Below are 22,425 nucleotides of genomic sequence, written 5' to 3' on the forward strand. Positions count from 1 at the left end.
GTGACTACTGGGGGGTAGGATGATCTCAGCTCATTCTAATAATACACTGATTGATCCGTAATCAGAAGGATGTATAGACCCTAAACGTGATACGTAAGCCAGCATACTAATAATAGCCAAAGCAGGCCCAGCACCCTTCCCGCTCCTCCTCTTCCTCTGTCATCATCACCATGTCCCGCCTCTTCATGTAAACGCCCCCTTTGTACCCCCTGTGTACACACATCCCACTTCTCACCCTTATTATTCATCTCAATATTTATATCCATCCGCTCACCAGCGGGCTTGCCCCCCTGGCCTAGTGTGCCTCAACCCCCATCGTGACGCGGCCCGGAGACAAAGGAAGCCCTAGGGAGCGAGAGAGGTGCGAGTTTTGTTTAACCCCCAGATACACGGAAGGGACTCGGGAGATAGGGAGCAATAAGTGGCACTCGGCTGAGGGATCTTCTCATTAACCGAGAGGATTAGTATCGGCTGGGACACCTCTCATCCATTCCTGTTGCCTGCATGTATTTACTGTTAGCCCCTGCAACTAGCGAGCACCCAGGCCCACACGGAGAGCAGCACAAGGCAAGAAGGCTACGGACACAGGATAACACGGCGCTGAATGCAGGTGAGGGGGGCTCGGCGCTTTGTCTTGGCATGCCCGAATGTGCACGTGGAAGTGAGCTCGGCCAGGCCGTACCAACCATTCTCCTACACAGGGGATCATTCTCTCTTCATTTAGCAGCATCCCCAGCCGGCACAAGCTATTGCTCAGGTACTACGAGTTCAACTGAGGTTGGAGGGCCGCGATTTAGGCATCCATGTTTGGTGTGTAAACTGCTGCTTCCTCCATCCGTGTGTGAACTCTTACCGTGGCTTCCTGATAATAGCAGGCATTGCCGTTCCCTGTAAGTACACCGCAACGCCATGAAGGCCGACTTGTGCCCCGGGATGGCAGTATGTACTTTCCAGAAACACCCAGCAACTAACTAGCCACCTCTAGGCATCGAGCACTGGTGAGATATCTGTTCTCGCTCGGTGTTTGGAAGTAAATCCCCATCCCCCTTTTCCCCTGTTGGCATTGCATCGAGCTGTATTGTGCTGGGGGCCAACTTGCAGCATGGGACTCTCGTTTCCTTCCTGCTTTCGTCCATTTTCTTATTGTTTTTGATTTCACTTTTGGTTAACTTTTTTAAAAAAAAAAAGTTTTTTTTTTTATTCCAGTAATTATGTAGTAACTTCAACACCCTATCTTTGCTTTTAACTGTAAACATTGCTGTTTAAGTTCCTTCGAGGTTCTACTCGTTTATTTTCTCTCGGTTCCAATTATTACACTAACCCACGAGGAAGTTTTTTTTTTTTCTTTAAAATATACATTTTGTTTAATTTGCCCCCCCCCCCAACAACTGAAGTACAGAGAAGTCGGTCTTATTAACATACCAGAATTAAAAAAAGGAAAAAGTGATTTTAATTAACATTTGTTTATGTGGTTTTGTCAAACAAGGTTTCCAAACCTTTGGATCAAACAGCAAAGCATGATGGTTCTTTTACAATTTTGCATGCTTGTAAAACTCCAAAAACATAGCTTTTACCATTACTTTTTTTTGATGTAGCCAAAATGAAATCCCCAGTTATTGATGTATGTATAACTTTATTTATAACTAAGTATACTCAGCGCTGTACAATCTTACAATATACACAATTGCACACAGGGAGGACAAGTGTAATAATACATTTTTAGCTCCTCCTTAGGGCTGCAGTTTGGATGAACTGTTTAACAATTTCCTTATTGCATTTTTAAAATGTTATATAATTTCATATTTTTAATAACACAGAATTGCCCCTCTTCTGTGGGTAGCTTGTTCATTTGAGTGTTTTATATAGCTGTAGCCATTTCATTTGAGCATGTGCTTTGGGACCCTTTTCTGCATGTCTGGTGGAGGGAAAAAAAAGCTATGACCACCCCAAAATTTCCTGTGTTGTGATAAATTTTGTCCTGGCATAGTTCTATTTAGGTGTGTTGAGGGTTGGGAGTCTTTACCACTCTTTTCCGTTCGCGTCACTTACTGCAAAATTTAGTCGAAAATGGCTTTGCTTTTAAACAGTCCCAGGGCTGTCATAAATACCTCATTTGTTTACTGGGTCCTGGAACATCAATGTGTGAAGGCCCACTTCCTTACATAAAAATACAAAATATTGTTTATTTTAGGCCTGTAGAGTGAACCGGGCCCACCTACAATTGTACCACTTGTACCCCCCAAGATGGATGCTCTGCATACAAATGTATATTTGGTGCATATGCAGCCCAAACTGGAATCTCCTTTAAAAATTTTTATGGGGTCCAGAAAAAAAAAATTAGGGAAATTCATAATGTGTTATATTAAGTGAAAGCAATCGAGGTAAGTTAAATTGAGGTTTCATAGTGTGTGTGTATCTATATATCTGTGGTATAAAATCAGTGTCCACTGTGCAGAATGGGGGAATTTTTGTAAATAAAATATTGCCCAATAGATTACCGTACTATTAACAGGCTTGGTTTCAGAGCTGCCAGCTTTGGTTTGTGAGAGGAATATTTTCTATTGTGGTTCAGATATGGCTATAACTAAGAGGCATGCTGTGTTTTTCTTTTGAGAGAACCTGTGCAAAACGTATTTGTCTTGCAGAGCCTGTTGGTGATTGCATAACTTGTGTATGCTTTTGTCTAAATATATATCACATGGTGTATATATATATGTGGAAGCTGTAGGAAGGAAGGGGAGGTGGCAGTAGAGACACAGAAAGCATAGACTCGCAAGACAACAACAAAATAATGAACATTCTCTAATTTTTGGCACATCAAGCCTCACATTTTTATTTCAGTGCAGTCTTATTCTCTTTATCCTCCTCTTTTCCATCTCCCCCTTTATCCAGGCTTTTGTTGCTGCTGAAATTGTTTGTGCAGGTCTCTGGTATCACTTAGGCTAAGCTGTGTATACTTGCGTGTGAGATTCTCTGACCCTATTGATTTTTCTGATAAGTGTAATTTTAGAATGTCTGTTATTTCACCAACTGTGTTTAATGCACAGCTCCAGCTCAGGTGTCCCCAGCCCCCCCCCCCCCACACCCCCTAGACCTTGTTAACACATCTCGCCTATTATTGATGTGTTTGTTGTGTTTTGGTTTAATAAATAAATTCCTGTGAAAATGCAAACATAAGCAATATGTTAAAGAATAAATTGTAAAATGACAAGTTTGTCACCTGCAGCCAAACATGATTATTCTAAGAATTTTTATTGGTATCTAAGGTGTCGTGCATTAGATACTATTTGTATGTGTCTTTTCATTATTATATGCTATCGTTTTTCCTTTACTGGGGTAAAATGCAACATCCATAGAATTCAGCAGTACCCATCTGTCAAAGATGATTAAAGGAGAAGGAAAGGCTAATAAAGTGTTAATCTCAAGCTGCATGCATACCTTCAGTTGTCTCAATAGTGCCCTTAAGTCTCCCCATATTTCTCCCGTTCAGATGATCAGAAGCCAAACAGGAAAAAAAAAAACGCTGAGCTGTGTAAAGAAAGTTCCCATAATGCCTCACTCCTGCACAGACATCCAGACCAAGTGAACATGCTCAGTTATACTATGAGTCAGCTTCCTTCTGATTGGCTCAGTTCCACATTCCTAAGGGGGGGGTGGAGTTCTTAGCATTCTTGAGGCAGGGGGAGCAGGAAAGAGCACAAAGCAAAGAGCTGCGTTTCTCTGGCAGAGGAAAACAGACACGACTAATCTTTTGACAGGGAACTCAGTGCAGCGTTTCTGTGAGTGCTTATGGCTGTATTTACATAGAGCTTTCTGATAAAGCTTACTTAGTTTTTACCTTTCCTTCTCTTTAAAGGAGACATATCCTATAAAAATTAACAATGTACCAGGGAGTTGTACTCCTCCTAGATATAGAAGGATTGTGCTAAAAAAAAGTTGTGTTTTGGACTGATTTATTGAGAAATTCATCCCAAACCCCACTAGCTCTGCCCATCCATTTCACTTCCTGCTGGCTGAATTCTCTGGATGAGCTGGGGAGCCGGCGGCCCTCAGTACACTTTGCTGTAGGATAGGAACCAATCAGCAGCTAGGCTGACCTGATAGGAAACTGAAGCCTGTCTGTGCTTGTGTTACTGCAGGGCTGTGATTGGCTCTCCCCCTTCTACTGTTCTTCTTCTGTCTTCTGACCGAGAAGTGATAGGATCTATAGGGAGTTCCAATAAAGGGGTCATTTTTACAAATAGGATTAATTTTTAGCACAAAGTGAAACCAGCACCATATATTATTCATAATTGCCTACAAAATTAGGGTTTTCCCCATTTATCCTATGTTTCCTTTAACATTTCTTTTAGTAAGCAACAATGTTTGAGTGAGTAGTTATATGTGTACATGCTATTGTTTTTTTTTTCTTGTCAAGTTGTCTGTTGTCAGTATAAGGTTATTTATGTAGTGTATTTTGCTCCTGCAGGGAATACACTCAAATCTAAGGGTGAAGACACATGGAGCTACTTAGCAGCAGCTAATTTTGGATGTGACCTGTGTGAGGTGGTAGACACTTTTAAGGGCTCTGGCACACGGGGGAGATTAGTCGCCCGCGACAAAACTCCCTGTTCGCGGGCGACTAATCTCCCCGAGTTGCCATGACCCGCCATCCCGCCGGCGAACATGTAAGTCACCGGCGGGATGGCACACGCAGCATCGCGATTTCCTGAAATCGCCGAAAAAGACTCACAAGTCTTTAGTAGTGGGCTAATTAGATGGCATAGTATGAGTTAAAAAAAAAAAAAGCAGTCTGTGGAGCCCGCAGACAGTCTAGGGGCCATAACTATCAATTCATTGCAGTGTCTCCTTAAGAAAAAAATGTGCACATTAATGTCTATGAAGATTCTCATTTATCCAGGTCATGCTATAAGTGCGTGTGAGCATTAATGTATGACCTTGCAAGTTGACACTAGTACACACAAATTAGTATGCAGAAAGCTTTGAGGTTCTTATCACATATACAATCAGCAATTGTACAGACTTGCCTACTAATTTGTGCACACAGTTTTAAAGCGCATACAATTTTTTTTCATGTCCTACAAGACATAGAAGTACCACTTATTTACTTGATAATTGAAGTAAAGATTGCCCTAGAATAAAAATGTCTTATTATAATTCATATCAGGGACACTGTAGAGCAGGGGTCACCAACTATTTTTCTCTGTGAGTAACATTTAAATATAAAAAAGTTGGGCAGCAACCTAAGCTCTAGGGGGTGAGCAGTGAGGGGTGTGATTGGATATTTGGTAGCCAAATGTGGATTGGCAGACTACAGGAGACTCTGTTTGGAAGTACCCATGGTCTTTATGCCTCCAAGCTAGAAATTCAAAAAAGAGCACCTGCTTTAAGGCCACTGGGAGTAACATCCAAGGGGTTTGTGAGCAACGTGCTTCTGAGCCACTGGTTGGAGATCACTGCAGTTGAGTATCTCCCAGTGACGAACCTCACAATTGCAAGTAAAGCTAATGGCATACAACGTACTTATCATGGATAGTGCCCAGTGTGTGCAGTACAGTAGTTAAAACATATTATGTGAGTTAGTATAAACTGTAGTTCAAGGGGTCCCAGAAAATGTGAAATGAGACATGTTGTCTATAAAGATTCTTATTCATCAAGGTCATGATGTACAGTGTCTAGTAGAATTAAGTCTAAAGCAATTGGACTTTTCAGAGTTTTTTTTTTTTTTCTCTTTAAAATGTTTCACCGCTCATCCGAGTTCCTTCTTCAGTTCAAATTACTGGTAGGGAATTCCTACCATAGACTCTGCAGTCTATCTACACCTCAAGGAAAAAGGGCACTCTTTTTTTGAGGAACGTAACGTGCATATTTTGGACCGAGAGGACAGATGGTTTGGAAGAAGTGTGAAAGAGGCCATTTATTCCAGCCTGGAAAAACCATCTCTGAATAGAGGAAGGGGGCCTGCAACACCGCTTGTCATCAACATACAATGCCACTTTGACATCCTTATCTTTGACTGATTAACACCTGCATCAATGAGAATCATGGTACCATTGTGACTGGATCATACCTTCTTACACCTGTCCGTTTCAGCTAACACCTAACTAATATAGAACCATTATGATTGGATGACTGTGACTGTACTACCCTCAAGGGTAATGCCGGGGAATTCCTTACCAGTAATATGAACTGAAGAAGCCACTCGGATGAGTGGTGAAACATTTTCAAGAAAAAAAAAAACTCTGAAGTTTAGTTGTTTTAGACTTAAAGGACATGTAAACCCCACACACAAAAATGTAATCAGTGAACAGCCTCTTTGAAATCTTTCAATACCTGCCACACTGGTTGTCCAGAGGTTAATAGTAAGGCTGCAACATCTCCTTAATCACTTAGATTTGCTTCTCCTCCTGCAACCCACTCGGCCCCCACGCTGAGGAATTTGCTTTGGCTGTTTGCTTGTGGGCATGCTCAGTTGTTCTAAGCTCAGATTACTAAACATGCCCCCCCAGTCTAGCAACCAGTAAAGAGATTGCATTGCTGGTTCGCATAGAAACTCAACTCTAGCTGTCTGCTTCAATGTTTTTCTCCCAACCAACTCTCCTGAGCTCAGCTCAAACAAAGCAGAACTTTTATCAAAGACGGTTCTGCCTATCTGAGCCTGTATACTTGATTAAATGTATGCCTAATAAGGGTCTGTGTGTGTATGCTGTTTGCAGATTTAAATGTAACTGATTATGTATCAGAGGAAAAATGGCCACCGGGTGAAAGCTCCTGTTTGCTTTAGGAAAATGTGCTGGTGCGTGCTGGCAAGCAGAGGGGATATATGCAGTACAGATGATGCCATTTGGGTGGGGGAGGCATGCCCAACTGAAATACATTGTAGGCAAATGAAGACTTTACATGTCCTTTAATTCTACTAGATACTGTATGAGACATGCTCTTAATACATTCAATTTGCCAAGCTGTGCTGATTTAATTCACCTTAAAGGTGGCCATACACGCATCGATATTGTGTGTAACAAGGTTTTGTTTGATATTTAGTGAGTGTATGTAGGAGACAAGGTGACTGATATCTGTAAAAGCCTTGGGTAACGTGTAACCTGTATGATTATCTTAAACAAGGTCAGCTCTTTTAGTTGAACTTTCTAGGTTTCCCCAATTCTCCACTTGGCTGGATGGATGCGACATGCAGTTTACCTCCCCCCCCCCCCCTTTTTTTTTTTTTTTTTTTTTTTTTTTTTTTTTTAAACCAGATTCACTATACCTTCTGCAGTAACTTTTAGCTGCAACACAACCTGCTGTGTTCGGTAAAACTAGAAATCCATTATTCCAAAACGAGAATGTCATTTGCGGTTGGGAGAGAGCTGTCACCTATGAGCCACTGACCCACATTTACCTACCCTCCTAATACCCTTAGTAACTAAGGTAACTTTACTGCAGTGATGGCTATCTTTCCTGCTGCATGGGTTTCAGTGGAACCTGAGGGTGGCCATACACGTAGCAATTACAGTGGTCGCAGGAAAGATTGTTTGTTTTTTTCCCATTGATGTTCAGGGTGGAATCGTAAGATATGGAGGTAGAAACAAAAGGGATTCTACAGACACCTGATGATTCAGCCCTAAACGTAGATTTTGCTTGGGCGACTTCAACCAAATGTTTTAACCTGCCTGATCGACAAGACAACCGATATGTTGGCTGGTCGATCTGCCATACCCACACCAAAAATCATACAAAACGAGGTTTCAGATGATACTGGTGCGTGTATGGCCAGCTTAAGTCACCCAACTATTTTTCCTGTGTGCTGTTGCCCTTACAGAACAGCACACGTGTTGTCATATAATACATCAATGGCCTTTTCAAAGTAATTTAGTTTAAACAATAGCACCTCCCATAAGTAGTGTAGTTATCTGCCAATATATTATTATTGTTATTAACATTTATTTATAAAGCGCCAACATATTCCGCAGCGCTGTACAATAAGTACCAGTATACCCCTTCAAATGTTACCAACTTTATTGCGTGAAATCAATGTGACCTCCTCAAAACTACTAAAAGTATCTGTCTGTATAGAATATACATTGAAGTATATTTTCAGCATTGGCAATACACACCTATTAGAAACAACTAGTGTTTTGTTTAAAAATGGGATGTCATCCTTTTCTTTTCTTGCTGAGTAGACGAACTTGCAAGTGAATTCAGAATCCTAAAAATGCATGTGCTAACAAAATGATATCCTATATTGCTGAACGTGGCATTTTTTCTATATCATTACAACGGTCTGTTAATTTCAACTTGCCTTTTTAGTAAAGAACCGTCAATATGTGTATAGGGTAGTTTAACTTTTATTACTTTTAGTATGATACAATAATTCTGAGGCAAATTCCTTTTTAGCTTTTTGTTGTAAAAAGTAACCATAGCGTTGTAGCATTTTTGCCTGCTGTTGTCACCCCCACCCTCTTTATAAAAGCTGGAAAAGGGCAGAAGAGGAAAGCAAAGAGTTTAAATACAACTGTCATCAGTTCTAAATTAACAAGATGAATAAGAATTAGTACTATGCTTTATTTAAAGAAAGCTTATATTGTAATTTTTATCATTGTTTGCAAAAAATGGGTGCAGTTAGTTTTGCATGGACAACCTTACCCACAAGAAAACAGAGTTTGGGCTTGTCGTCACACGGCCAATTGCTACCAGTTTCCCACTGACTAACAGGCGGCCCTTCTTCTAATGCTGGGGATATATGATAACACTGTCTTCCGATCACTTTTAAAGAAAGCAAGTATACAGTGCGCCCGAGTGTCACTTGGCACTTAAATAACTCTTATCGAAGGTTTGTGTCCAACAGAGCAATTTACACCTGTAGCAGGTCACATCCCATGACCTACCATCTCCCAGCATCTCTGGTTATGTGTTTTCTTTGCCCCACCTATTTGTGACATAAGAGGGAGCTGTGGATTTGCAAATGTCAGTGTCCGTTTTGCAGCCAGGTTAGGATCGCCTCAGGTTGACCGTTTGTCAACCTGTGCAGCCCTAGTGGCAATATCTTTGTAACAGTAAACAATATATACATATTATAGGTTTGTTTTAGGGATTCTAATAGAATCCTTTAAAATTAAGTTTGTAACTGAACAAAGCTGTTTGATCTGTTGTCCCATTTTAATTTAGAATATACATAAATATTATTCAGAATAACAGATCCTCCCATCTAATTAAAGCCACGCCTTCCTAGGTCACCTTTGTGTTGCAAATGTGTAAGTAGGTCAGATAGGTATTAGCACTGGGTCCAATAATATTAATAATTATTTTACCACCTTTTAACAGTACTGCATTCCTTGTTTAATGCATTTACATATTGGCTGCCATTAAATACATGCATAGCAATAACACATTTTACAAACCCATTGTCCTACAGGCCGATATCTGCAGCCTTTTAGATATGTCATCTCGTTGATCTGCGAGGTTTCGTATGATACTATCGGTGTGTGTTTGGCCAGCTTAAGGGCTCTGGGACACTGTTCACGGGGAGATTTGCCTTGAGAGGAAACGCGTATGCCATCCCACCGGCGATTTACATTTTTGCCGGTGGGATGGCAATCTGGGGAGATTAGTCGCCCGCGAACAGGGAGTTTTGTCGCGGGCGACTAATCTCCCCGTGTGCCAGAGCCCTAAGTGGTTCTTATCAGCTAGCTAGATAACGGGCTTCTTAAGAACTTTGGTAAACAAAGCAAGAAGATAATTATGCATGGCAAACAGGGCAATAAAAATGCCCTGGTCTTTTATCTCCTGATATGGTTGAATGAACCGTACTTAGCACAAGAAACATCCATATGCATAAATGTAGCCAGAGAGATTGGCAATCCACTCCACTCTGCTCTGCCCTATACGGTATCTGCACCACCTAGCATGTAGATAAAACAGAGCAGATTTGGCACAAAAACATACCGAAGCATTTCTGTTCCAAAGCCCACTCAGTTTGTCTGCACACAGGCTTGTTTAGTGCCTGTTGGTGCAGGCCCAGCAGATCTGCTGTTCTTGGCCTACATATTTGACGTTTCATATAAATTGGCAAATAATTTTTAGGGGTCCTTATCAGCATGTTGTACTCAAATGGGAGGATGCATAATATGATTTAGGGAAGTAATATTTGTTACTGTGGTAAAGCTGGGAATGTGTGTAAAATGTATTTATAGTATCCAATAGAAAGACATTGCGGAAGCCCTTGTTCAAATGTCTTTTACTAACAGGGAAAATTAAAAGTTGAATACCCCTCAGGAATGGGATAAAATTTACTTTTCAGAAGCTCTTAGTTAATATGTTTGGCACCTAGTTGATCAGTTACTGCAGCTATTATGGGGCACTTCTACCCTTGCTATAAATAAAGGCAGTGTCTATTCAGGTCTATTAAAGGAACTGTAACATCAAAAAATGAAAGTGTATAAAAGTAACTAAAATATAATGTGCTGCTGCCCTGCACTGGTAAAAGTTGTGAGTTTACTTCAGAAAGTCTACTATAATTTATATAAATAAGCTGCTATGTAGCCATGGGGGCAGCCATTCGAAGGAGAAAAGGCACAGGCACATAGCAGATAACAGATAAAACACTATTGTATTCTACAGAACTTATCTGTTATCTGCTATGTAAGCTGTGCCTTTTTTCCAGCTTGAATGGCTGCCCCCGTGGCTACACAGCAGCTTATTATATAAATTATAGTAGTGTTACTGTAGCAAACACACCAGTTTTACCAGTGCAGGGCAACAGTGCATTATATTTTTATTACTTTAAAGCTCTTTCATTTTTTAGTGTTACTGTTCCTTTAAGCCACTACCTGAAACTGCTGAGCTCTGCTAAGCTTTTCACTTGCAAATATTGTCCTTTGAGAAGACATGACATGAATCCTTATGTACGGTGTTCCTCCACAAAGGAAAGCTTTATAAATCTTAAAGGACAAGGCAACTCAAAATATAATTTTTCGCCTAATAAAAGAAACCAAAATTCTAAGCAGCATTGCAATATACATTTATTACAAGTTTGTAATGGTTTTTGAGTTATTTGTATTTATAACTGCTATTAGAAGCAGTGCTTGCCTGTCCTTTTCTATTCTCTGCCCTGGTGGCTCAGACTGTTGAAACATTGTAACACGAGGCAGCAGCCTGACAGACCTGACTCGCTGGAGAAGGAAGACCTTTGCAACATTGTTTAAAATATAGCAACCAGGAGTTCAGCTTTCAATAGCAATTACATTTACAAATAACGTTTAAAGTGCTACAAATTTTTAATTATTTCATATTGGAAAGTTGCTTAGAATTATGTGTTCTTTCATTATGCAAAACATTATTTTTGGGGTTGACTTGCCCTTTAACGTCTATGTATTTTACAGCCTCCTCTTATTGATGTTCTCTTTTTAGAAATGTTTAAAAATTATTTCTCATTCTTAGGGTTGCCTGAAAGAGGAGGCACTAGTGTGGCTTTCTATGTTAATTTGGTATTATGCCTGTAGGCTCTGCCTGAAGAAGTAGGGCAGAAATGTTGTACATTATGGTTTGGGCTTCTATACCAGCTCAAGATAATGGGCATTTAGCAAGGAAGATCTGTCCCCCTAAAACTGCACCATTAGCCCCCATCATCTTATCTGCCAATTCCCTGCACATGCTCTGTGCCGCTGTCTGTTACTTAGCTTTGTCACAATAAAGGGCTGATTAGAAATTCAAGATTCTCGTTACGTGGCAGCTTTGAAACCAGCACAATTAGCCTCAGAATTTAATAACCAGCCCTGTAGCATCAGCTTCTATGACAGACAAACCTAGTTTTCTGCTTGATAATTTGCGACAACCCATAAGCTTAGCTTTTCAACAGTTGACCAGAGCACACTGAGTACGTGCAGTGTCTGACACTCCTAACAGAAACCAGTATGGTGACCCCCTGTGACAACTTTAAACTTCTCCAGAAAGATGTTTTAGATAGCCCTGGCTTTATGTTAAATTGCTGCATTTTTGTTTTTTTTTTGTTTTCTTGGTGCAGGTATTCTGTTGTAGTGGCTGCCTTACAGATACTGCCTGCTTATCAAAACTTTATTCCACAAAAGAGTTCAGTAGATATTAAATATTGTTTAAAGGTCTCGCTTCCATCAATGTTTTCTGGAGAAGTGTTTTGGGGGAAAATACATAATGAATTTGATGTTTGGAAGAAGTAGTGGTTTTGACTAGGCTTGCACAGGTTTTTCCTGCTGGAATTCATAACCAAATCATATATGCTTAAAGGGATTCTGTCATGACTTAGTGTACTTTTTATTTCAAAATTACATTGTTTACATAGCAAATAATTTACTCTTGAAAATGATGTTCTTGAACAATATATTGATGTTTAGGCAGCCATCTCAGTACATTATGCCTGATTCTGAAGGAGCCAGCAATACATGATAGAACTGTGTTTCTCCTACTCCCGTGTAACTGGAGGAGCCCCAAGCCGGATTTGGATTTCTTAAGGTGGCCATACACGCACCGATATCGTACGAAACCTCGTTTCGTACGATATTCGGTGCTTGTATGGTATGACGGCGAGTCGACCGATATCGCAGGAAGCTGCTGATATCGGCCGACTCGCCGATAGGACCAGTTTGAAAATTTTGATCGGGCGCCATAGAAGGCGCCTGACCAAAATCTCCCTTCAGCGCTGAATCGGCAGAAGGAGGTAGAAATCCTATTGTTTCTACCTCCTTACCTGCCAATTCAGCCCTGCATGGTGTGTGGCGGATCTGACTATGTTTCGTGCGACCGATGGTCGCACAAAACATCGTCAGATCGCCACGTGTATGGCCAGCTTTACTATTGAGTGCCATTCTGATATCTGCTGTCTTGCTACCTTCCTATTGTTCTGCTGATCGGCTGCTGGGAGGGGTGATAACACTCCAACTTGAAGCACAACATTAAAGTATGACTGAAGTTTATCAGAGCGCAAGTAACATGGCTGTATCACTCTGGGAAATGAAGAATATGGCCCCATGTGAAATTTAAAAATTAAATATAAATCGGTTTTTGAAAAAGATTTCAATGCCTGATTCTGCTGGGGAAGCTCTGATGGTTTTTTTGTTTTTAAAAAACTTTTCCCGTGACCGTATTCCTTTAAAGGAGAAAGAAAGGAAAAAAAAAAGTAAGCTCTATCAGAAAGGTCTATGTAAATACAGCCATAACCACTCACAGAAACGCTGCACTGACTTCTCTGAAAAAAGATTTCTTGTGTCTGTAATTCCTGTGCCACAGACATGCAGCTTTCTGCTGTCTTCTCTCTCCTGCTCCCCCCTCCCTCAGAATGCTAAAAACTCACTCCCCTCCCCCCTTAGGAATGTGGATCTGAGCCAATCAGCAGGAAGCTGACTCGTAGTCTAACTGAGCATGTTCACTTGGGCTGGGTGTTTGTGCAGGAGTGAGGCATTATGGGAACCTTCGTTACACAGCTCAGTGGTTTTTCTTCCTGTTTGGTTTCTGATCTTCTGAACAGGTGAAATATGGGGGAGACTTAAGGGCACTATTGAGACAACTGAAGGTATGCCTTTAGCTTGAGATTAATTCTTTGCTAGCCTTTCCTTCTCCTTTTAATGCAGGGGTGGCCAGACTTTTGCGGTCGCGATCGACCGGACCAGAGCAGAAGTGCGGCGTGAATGCGTATATACGCAATCACGCAGCATTTTCGTATGCCCGGCTTTTTCGCTGTCCACCAGAAATCCATGGGGGATTGACTGGTGGACTGCAATCGACTTATTGGCCACCCCTGCTTTAATGCATGTTTAGTGAACTAACTTTTTTTATATTTTAGAAACTACAGCAGGATGAAAAACTAGCCGTTTCTGCTTTTTGTGCAATCTAATATTTAATGCCTTGTAGATTGTAAGCTCTTTTGGGCAGGGCCCTCTTCACCTCTTGTATCGGTTATTGATTGCTTTATATGTTACTCTGTATGTCCAATGTATGTAACCCACTTATTGTACAGCGCTGCGGAATATGTTGGCGCTTTATAAATAAATGTTAATGTAATGTAATATAATGTAATGCATGACATATTTAGTAAAGGTTAGGTCCAGGCTTGTTCATAGGGATACAAACATTATTTTAACAGGCAGAGGTACAATAATTGCAACTCTATTTGCTTGTTCCGTTTAGCACCATTTATGGATTAAAATACAGAGGTGTCTTCATTGTATCACAATTTACAGTGGAATTAATTGTTAGTCATGTTTTTAAATTTTCCATATCCAAATAAAACTGTTTTGCCAGGGGTTTTTCTGGGCTTTCTACCCCCTCAGACACAGCTTACCCCTAGAGCACAGACTGGGTCAAGAGGGTGATCATAGAATTGGCATAGGTTTGCTATCTTATGTCCTATTCAGACTGATTTCTTCCAGTCATATGCGATAAGTCATAAAAGCTCAAAGAAAATGAAGAAAGCGTGACTTATTATGTATTGAAAGTAATCCCCGCATCTGATATTCTGCAGCTTGGCATTCTGGGAGGTTGTTTTGTGGATTAACCATGTGACATGTAGTGACTTTTATTTTTTGGTACTCCAGTCATGTATTTTTAACAATATCATCGCCTGGAGGTCTTTGCTGCATGGTAGCTGTTACAGTGGCAAGTGATTAGTTACAATTACATAACATAACAGCTGTGTATATAATACTTTGTATATAAAACTTTGTGTGCATTTTCGATTATGTTGCATATTCACTTTTTTTGTGTGGATCCTCGTATTCATCTTAATTGAAATTTTAAGTTATTAGTTATTAAGTCATTTAAATAGTCCTTGCCATGCATGTAGTTGTGCTCGTGCCTCACTTCAGCTCCAATTGCAGACAATTTGAATTTAAAGTTTCCAGTTGAACATTTTTTTTTTTAGGAAAATATGTGAGAATCACTGTTGCTAAGTTGTGTTCTTATCTGCAAAAGCTTGTGTTTTCCAGCAGTAATCATATAGCCTAGTTAGTATATAAACCTTTGGTAAGGTGGTTGCTTCAGTTTCCTAAGAATTGTGCAACATGGCATTACTTATGGCTCGGTTCTTTAATACTGAACTAATTTGGCATTTAGTAACTGCTTACCCTTACCTTAAAGCAAGACATTATTTGGACTTCTTTTACTCCAGCTGTATTTTTTTTTCTCAGTCAAATAGTGTTGGCATTTTAATATCATTCCTTTTGCTCTTTACTAGGCATTTGGCTTGTATTGCCTAAAATAAAATTAGGTTACTTAATTTGATTAAAAAAACAGAGGCTGCTTATGTTTCTCTGAATCTGCTTCAAGTCTGTAATTCTCATAACATAATTCATTTATTTTTGCTGTGGCATCCCATAAGAGTTGCAACCTTCAAGTTAGAGATTGTTGGCTTGCCATTAGAGACACCCAGGGAACAGAAATGATAATCTCGTTTTTAAAAGACTAAACAAAGCAGGGTAAGAGCGAGAACAGAGATTTCCCTACAGCTTCATGTGCTTCCTCCCTCAAGTGAAGGATCAAGGCCTGTTGAAAACATTTTCTGCAGACTTTTTTTTTTTTTTTGTTGCACAAATTTTGTTCCAAAGTACAAAAAGTCGTAACAAAGGTATGAAAAAGTTGCAGAAAATACGCTCAGTACGAACAAGTTGGATTCAGAGTGATCGTACTTAATAAATCTGCCCTGTAGTCTGTGGGAGACCTTCCTGTAATTCTGAGGTTTCTGGATAAAGTTTTTCCAGGTAACTGCCACAAATACGGGAATTGGATCATAGAGCCACCCTTGCTTACAGACATTGACATTCTATGTAATAATTCATTTTTCTGTATGGTTATGACCTTTCAGCCAGACTGATCGAGTGCAGCCATGCACTCGATGGCACATGTATCAGAAGCTGTTTCAGGGCTGGGCATACCTGTCTGCAAAGGCCAGAACCATCTGGGGATGGTAGAATTTTTTTAGATGAGCAGCTAATAGGCTACTGGTCACCATCTCTTTGGTCTTACGTAATTATCTTCTAATAACGAAATAGCTTACACCATTACCATGTTATTAAACACAATCTCATATTTGTGTATGTTGGAACATTTCCACTATTTTCAATCTTTCATGTACCAAGAAAGTATAACAGCTAACATTGTTTATCGTATTTACTTTGGTTAAGAGACTTGAAGGATAAGTAAGCCTTTTATTATAAAAGCCCCTAAAAAGACTCTATACAACGCATTGCCCTTAGTCTCCCGTAGATTCTGTATCTCAAGCAGCTCAACTTCAGCTCTCTACTTCCTAGTCTAGTGTGAAGCTCTGCCCCTCTGAGCTCTGAGCTTTCCTCTCTGACTGTGAAGATGGTCAAAGAGGTGCCTACTGTGCATTCTTGCTGCCTCTGCTTTAATTGAAACTAGAGACAGCAAGCATGCACAATAGGCAACTCTTGACAAGAGGCAGAGTTTCACGCTAGACTAGCAAGTAACAGAGCTGCCGTTGACCTGCTTGTGGTAAACAATTTACTCAAGACTGAATGCAGGGAATATTATTTTGGGCACTATTTTAAAGTCATTTAAGAGTAAGGGGAATAAAGTCTACATATATTCTTAAAAATGTGTTCTTGATGAGCTCTGTAGTCTGTTTACCGTTTTAAAACTGACAAGTAATGACAGTATAGCTTTGCATAGATGGTGTCTATATATATATATATATATATATATATATATATATATATATATATATATATATAATACATATACAAACACAAAACTTTGAGAAAGGCTGGTATTCCAGCCGAAACATCAGTCTTTGTTATTTTGCCTTTAATAAAAAAAACCTTTATGTTTATAAGTCCTGTGTGAAGCGGTCCTGCTCTCTACGTGCTGCATTTAGCAGCAAGCAGACAACCGGCCCCTTATGATGTTGGCTGTAGGCCGCAGGCACGCGCAGATATTGGTACTGAAACATGAGAGTTTTCATGTCAGAGCCAATACCTGCGCTATCAGTCCCTGCCCCAGCTGAGCTTTTACTCCATGGTCTCTATAACAAGACATTATGGTCAATTAACCTGTCAGTATGTGTTTTTTTTTTTTGGCATTTGGAAGGGAGATGCCGGGGAGCACACACAATCCTTGCAGAAACTACATTGGTCGAAAAGTAGCCCCGTTACTTGAGTCTTCAGCCTAACACGTGTTTTTAGTAATAGGGTTTGCCAAGATGCCACAGATAGTGTAAATGCACAGATACCACTGATAGTGTAAATGTGGGCCAAACTCACTGCAGAGTGAATTAGAAGAGTTAGTGGATAGTTTTGTAAGGCATTAATAAACTAGGGGACTTACTTTTCAGTGTCTTCTCAAATGAGCTTTATTGGCAGGACCAAATACATTTAGCATTGCCAAAGCAGGTAGAGGGTGTAATGGGTGGGGTTATGTGGTCAGTATATGGAAATTTAGGGGGGGGGGGGGTTTATGGGTACAGGGGAAAGTCCTGTCTCTCCCAGTCTGACAGTCTGTTATGTATTGTGCTGCCATTGTTACTGTCGGTGCCTCTTCTCCCAGTCGGATGCGGAGTTTTCCCTCGTATTCTATAGATGGGAAGTCTGGGATGTGATGGGAGAGTCTCTGGCAGTAGGTGCCTAGCAGTGTAGCAGAAAGTGGGTCTCCTCCTCTACATTGCTGGCACGGCCTGCTCTCCATGGGCCTGTAGGTCTGTTGGTGCCGACCCAGTTCAATTTCCAGGCTGTAGGCACTCAGTCTGTACTGGCTCAGGATCTGTCTGTCTTTAGGGTTCTGTAGCCTTTTCGGGTATGGGGCCAGTCTGTATTCCCTTCCTAGTGATTGGTAGATAACAAGCTTCTAGGAGTTTGTTATCTCATCCCTCCAATCACAGACATATTGCTCTTTAGACTGGTTTATTGTCTGTATTAAGCTGGCCATACACGTGGCGATCCGACGATGTTTCGTACGACCATCGGTCGCACGAAACATTATCAGATCCGCCACACACCATTCAGGGCTGAATCGGCAGGTAAGGAGGTAGAAACAATAGGATTTCTACCTCCTTCTGCCGATTCAGCTCTGAAGGGAGAATTTTGGTCAGGCGCCTTCTATGGCGCCCGATCAAAATTTTCTAACCTGGCCGATCGACGAGCCGACCGATTTCAGCAGCTTCCTGCGACATCGGTCGGCTCGCTGACATACCATACACGCACCGATTATCATATCGGTGCGTGTATGGCCACCTTTACTTGGCCTTTTGTCAGTGGGTGGGAGGCTTGGGTGGGCAGGGTACTGATGAGCTATTTCAGGGCACAAGGCTTTCCCTGGGTGTCTGTCTCTCTCTCTTTCAAGTATAGAAGGAACGAAGGTCTGATTACACTTGAGGTGCTGTACTTATTCTCTCCATAATCCACATACTGGTTCCTTTAAAGGAGAAGGAAAGGTTAAGTCACTTGGGTGTGCCAAAATGTTAGGCACCCCCAAGTGACTTAAATCGCATACTTTTTACCCCGGGCTGGTGCCCCTGTTCAGAGAGAACAGCACCAGCCCGGGGTAGCTGCGAGAGCTTCCTCTTCTGTATTCGCTGCGCGCGCATGCGCAGTAGAGTGAAAAAGCCGAACTTAAACATAGAAGTCTGCTTTTCACTCTACTGCGCATGCGCCGGCCCACGGATTTCGCTAGCAACGCGAAGACGGAAGGAGGAAGGCTCGCTGCAGGTACCCCGGGCTGGTGCTGTTTTCTCCTAACAGGGGCACAAGGTAAGCGATTTAAGTCACTTGGGGGTGCCTAACATTTTGGCACCCCCGAGTGACTTAGCCTTTCCTTCTCCTTTAATGTTAATTGCCTCGTGGAATTCCATTTAAACATAGTCTTAAGGTGTGAGTCCTTGTATCTGTCATGCATAGAGAACAGGAAATGTAAAACATACTAAGAAATCAGATGCACATTCTAGCTTTAGTGTAATTATAGCACAAAGGGAAGTCTGTATTTACTTTTTACAGGGTCAGGCTCAGCAGGTTTTCAAATTGTTTCAACGTGACTACAGGCATTAATTTAAATATACAGGTATGGGACCTATTATCCAGAATGCTTGGGACATGGGGCATTTGGATAAGGGATCTTGCCATAATTTGGATCTCCATGCCTTTATTCTACTAAAAAATAATTTAAACCCAGTAGGATTGATTTGCCTGCAATAAGGAATAATTATATCTTAGTTGGGATCAAGTACAAGGTACTGTTTTATTACAAAGAAAAAGGAAATCATTTTTAAAACTTTTAATCAGAATTATCTTCTTATAATTGAGTCTATGGGAGATGGCCTTTCTGTAATTCAGATCTTTCTGGGTAACGGGTTTCCGGATAAGGGATCCCAGGTACTGTTTTATTACAAAGAAAAAGGAAATCATTTTTAAAACTTAGAATTATCTTCTTATAATGGAGTCTATGGCAGATGGCCTTTCTGTAATTCAGATCTTTCTGGGTAACGGGTTTCCGGATAAGGGATCCCATACCTGAATATGTTTTGGAATATAAATGCAATCCACCTGAGACTTAAAGGAGACATATTGGATAAATGGGGAAAAAAAGGTAATTTTGTAGGCAATTATGAATAATATCCGGTGCTGGTTTCACTTTGTGCTAAAAATTAATCCTATCTGTAACAATGGCCCCTTTATTGGAGCTCCCTATAGAACCTATCACTTCTCTGTCCGAGTTTGAAATGAAGAGTGGGCGTGTCCTAACGGTCCCTGCCAGAAGCACAGTAGGAGGGGGAGAGCCAATCACAGCCCTGCACTCACACAAGCACAGAGAGGCTTCAGTTCCCTATCAGGTCAGCCAAGCTGCTGATTGGTTCCTATCTCACAGTGCAGGGTACGGAGGGCCGCCGGCTCCCCAGCTCATCCAGAGAATTCAGCCAGTAGGAAGTGGAACAGATGGGCGGGGCTAGTGGGGTTTTTGTGGAATTTCTCAATAAATCAGTCAGAAACACAACTTTTTTAAGCACAATCCTTCTATATCTAGAGGAGTATAATTCCCTGGTACATTCATAATTTTTATAGGATATGTCTCCTTTAAATGCAAGTGGATCAGTAGTCCTTTAGCTGGAAATTATAAAAAGCATTTGTTTGGGGCTCACTTCCTAAAACTGGACAAGCTTTCATCAGTGCAGTAAATCATTATTTCATTATTCCACCTGAAGTAGAATATAGAACATATATTTGTTCCTATAAGAATTGTAATGGCAGCAGGTGGTTTACCAAACAATGGATGAGTCGCATCCAAATTGCCCACTATGCCACTGGCCAGCATTTTGCCTCCAAGTGTACCAAAATATATATATATATATATATATATATATATATATTTTTTTTTTTTTTTAATAAACTTTGCCTCATTCAATTTAAATCAGCTGCTGAACAAAAATAATTTTTTTAAGTTAAGACTTTCCAAGCTCTACACACGAACAACAGGAATGCAAGTTAGTAGCTAGCAATGAAGAGGCATATGAAATTGTGCATTTGTGCATGTTGTTAACCTACTGTTATGTCCAAAGCTTCAGGTTGTAGTTCATAGTTGAATATGATTTGTAATCAAATACTTTTCTAAAGTTCTGCTACATTCTGAGGTATGTGGTTCAGTTTGTCACATCTAAATGTGCAATGTCCTAGTTTAATTTCTCTCTCTCTGGGGGTGGGGGTCACTTTTAATCTGTAATAGGACTGTGACTTTGTTATATTGGGTCTCTGCAGGATGCTCTCTGTTTTAAAATGTGTGGTGCAGATAGGGAACTGTTATTGGAATGTGTGGTGTTGCTAGATTCTGTTCATACTGGTTGTGCTAAATACTAAAAAAGGTTTCAGTGGTTAATGGGCAAGGTTGTATTGTTACTGGATGCTTTCATTTCACAATAATAGATATTATGTGTTTACTCATCTTTAAAAAAAAAAAAAAAAATTGCAGTGTACTTGTTTTATTGAATCATTCATTATTCCCATGACTTACCTGCATTACCTACCTACTTACCAGGGGTGGGGAAAAGCCTCTCCTGGTAACTTTAATAGCAGAAATTCTGATATTTAAATTGGAATTTCAGCTTTTGTAGTGTAGAAAGCGCAATCCTAATCTTTTAGTGCAGAAACATCTAAAAAGGTTGCCTCGGGGCAGCCTGGGCCCAAGGAACTCACCTGTATACTTGTTAGGTGGGGTGCTGCATTGGTGTGCAATCACTTATGTGCACTCTCTCTTTTTACAGACTAACAGGGATGCCAAAAGAAAAATATGACCCTCCTGATCCTCGCAGAATTTATACCATCATGTCGGCAGAGGAGGTGGCAAATGGAAAAAAGTCACACTGGGATGAATTGGAGATTTCTGGTGAGCATTTCAGTTCTGTGATCTGAATGAGAAGTGTCCGTTGGGCTATATACTCATTGCATTTTGTTCTTCTATAACATACTGTACCCGTAGTTTAAAAAACAGATTTAGACTTCAGTTTACAAAAACTTACACATTTAACTATATTTCTTTGTTCAGTTTAGCCTTTAAACTAAAAAAGGAATGTAAACCATTAAAGAATGTAATTCTAAGCAACTTTCCCTTAGACATTAAACACTGTCCAATGATTTTTAAAGTTTTATTTGTAAGTTTAATAGCAATTGAAAGCATTATCTGTCCATTTACATTTTTAAACTCTTGAAACACTCTCAGAAGTCTCTCTCAAGACAGCTGATTAAAAGAGAAAAGACCTGAAATCTTTTAAGTGTAAGATCCAGAAAACAGAAGGGGTTAAACGAATACTGATTTTACCTAAAATTACATTCTTATAATGTTAGAACCATTAAACAATAATTTAATGTATATTGAACACATTTTGTAAAAAAATTTTGGATGAAATGGACGTAAACCCACACACAAAAAATGTAATCCGTGAACAGCCTCTTTTAAATGTTTAAATACCTGCTGCTCCAGTTGACTGCAGCATTCCCTTAAAGAAAAAGGAAAGGCTAAGTTACTGGGGGTTGCCAAAATGTTAGGCACCCCCCCCTCCCCACCCAAAGTTTTACCCCAGACTGGTGCTCCTTTGAGAAGAAAACAGTTTCACCCCAGTGATTCACCTTTCCTTCCCCTCTAATCACTTTGGATTAAGGGATTCTCGCAACCCCTGCCCCCTTAGGAATTTACTTTAACTTTTGGCTACTGAGCATGCTCAGTTCTTCTCAGATTACCAAAAACACCCTCCCATCTAGCAGCCAATGAAGAGATGGCATTGCTGGTTCCCACAGGCACTCTATTGTAGCTGTCTGTTCCTGTTCCTGCTATTTTTACATGTTACAGCAAATGCTGCTTTCAGTAGCAATTACATTTACAAATAACTTTTAAAGCACTAATGACTGATAATGCTAAGCAACTTTCCATTATCAATTAATTACGTTTTCTTTTATTGGGCAAAAAAAAAAA

The 22,425-nt window shown here is 40.4% G+C and overlaps 1 protein-coding gene across 1 annotated transcript in view; it reads left to right on the top strand.

The window, feature by feature from the left end:
- Positions 1-284: 284 nt before the first annotated feature.
- cnot6l (CCR4-NOT transcription complex subunit 6-like) overlaps positions 285-22,425 on the top strand; it is a gene marked incomplete at its 3' end in the record, with an annotated part of 41,013 nt that continues 18,872 nt past the window's right edge. The window contains 2 exon segments of the mRNA NM_001126949.1: positions 285-610; positions 21,221-21,342. Coding sequence (NP_001120421.1) covers positions 21,231-21,342 — 112 coding nt within the window. The 5' untranslated portion in view covers positions 285-610; positions 21,221-21,230.

The sequence above is a fragment of the Xenopus tropicalis genome, chromosome 1 (genome assembly GCF_000004195.4).
Source record: "Xenopus tropicalis strain Nigerian chromosome 1, UCB_Xtro_10.0, whole genome shotgun sequence".
NCBI classification, from domain to species: Eukaryota; Metazoa; Chordata; class Amphibia; order Anura; family Pipidae; genus Xenopus; species Xenopus tropicalis.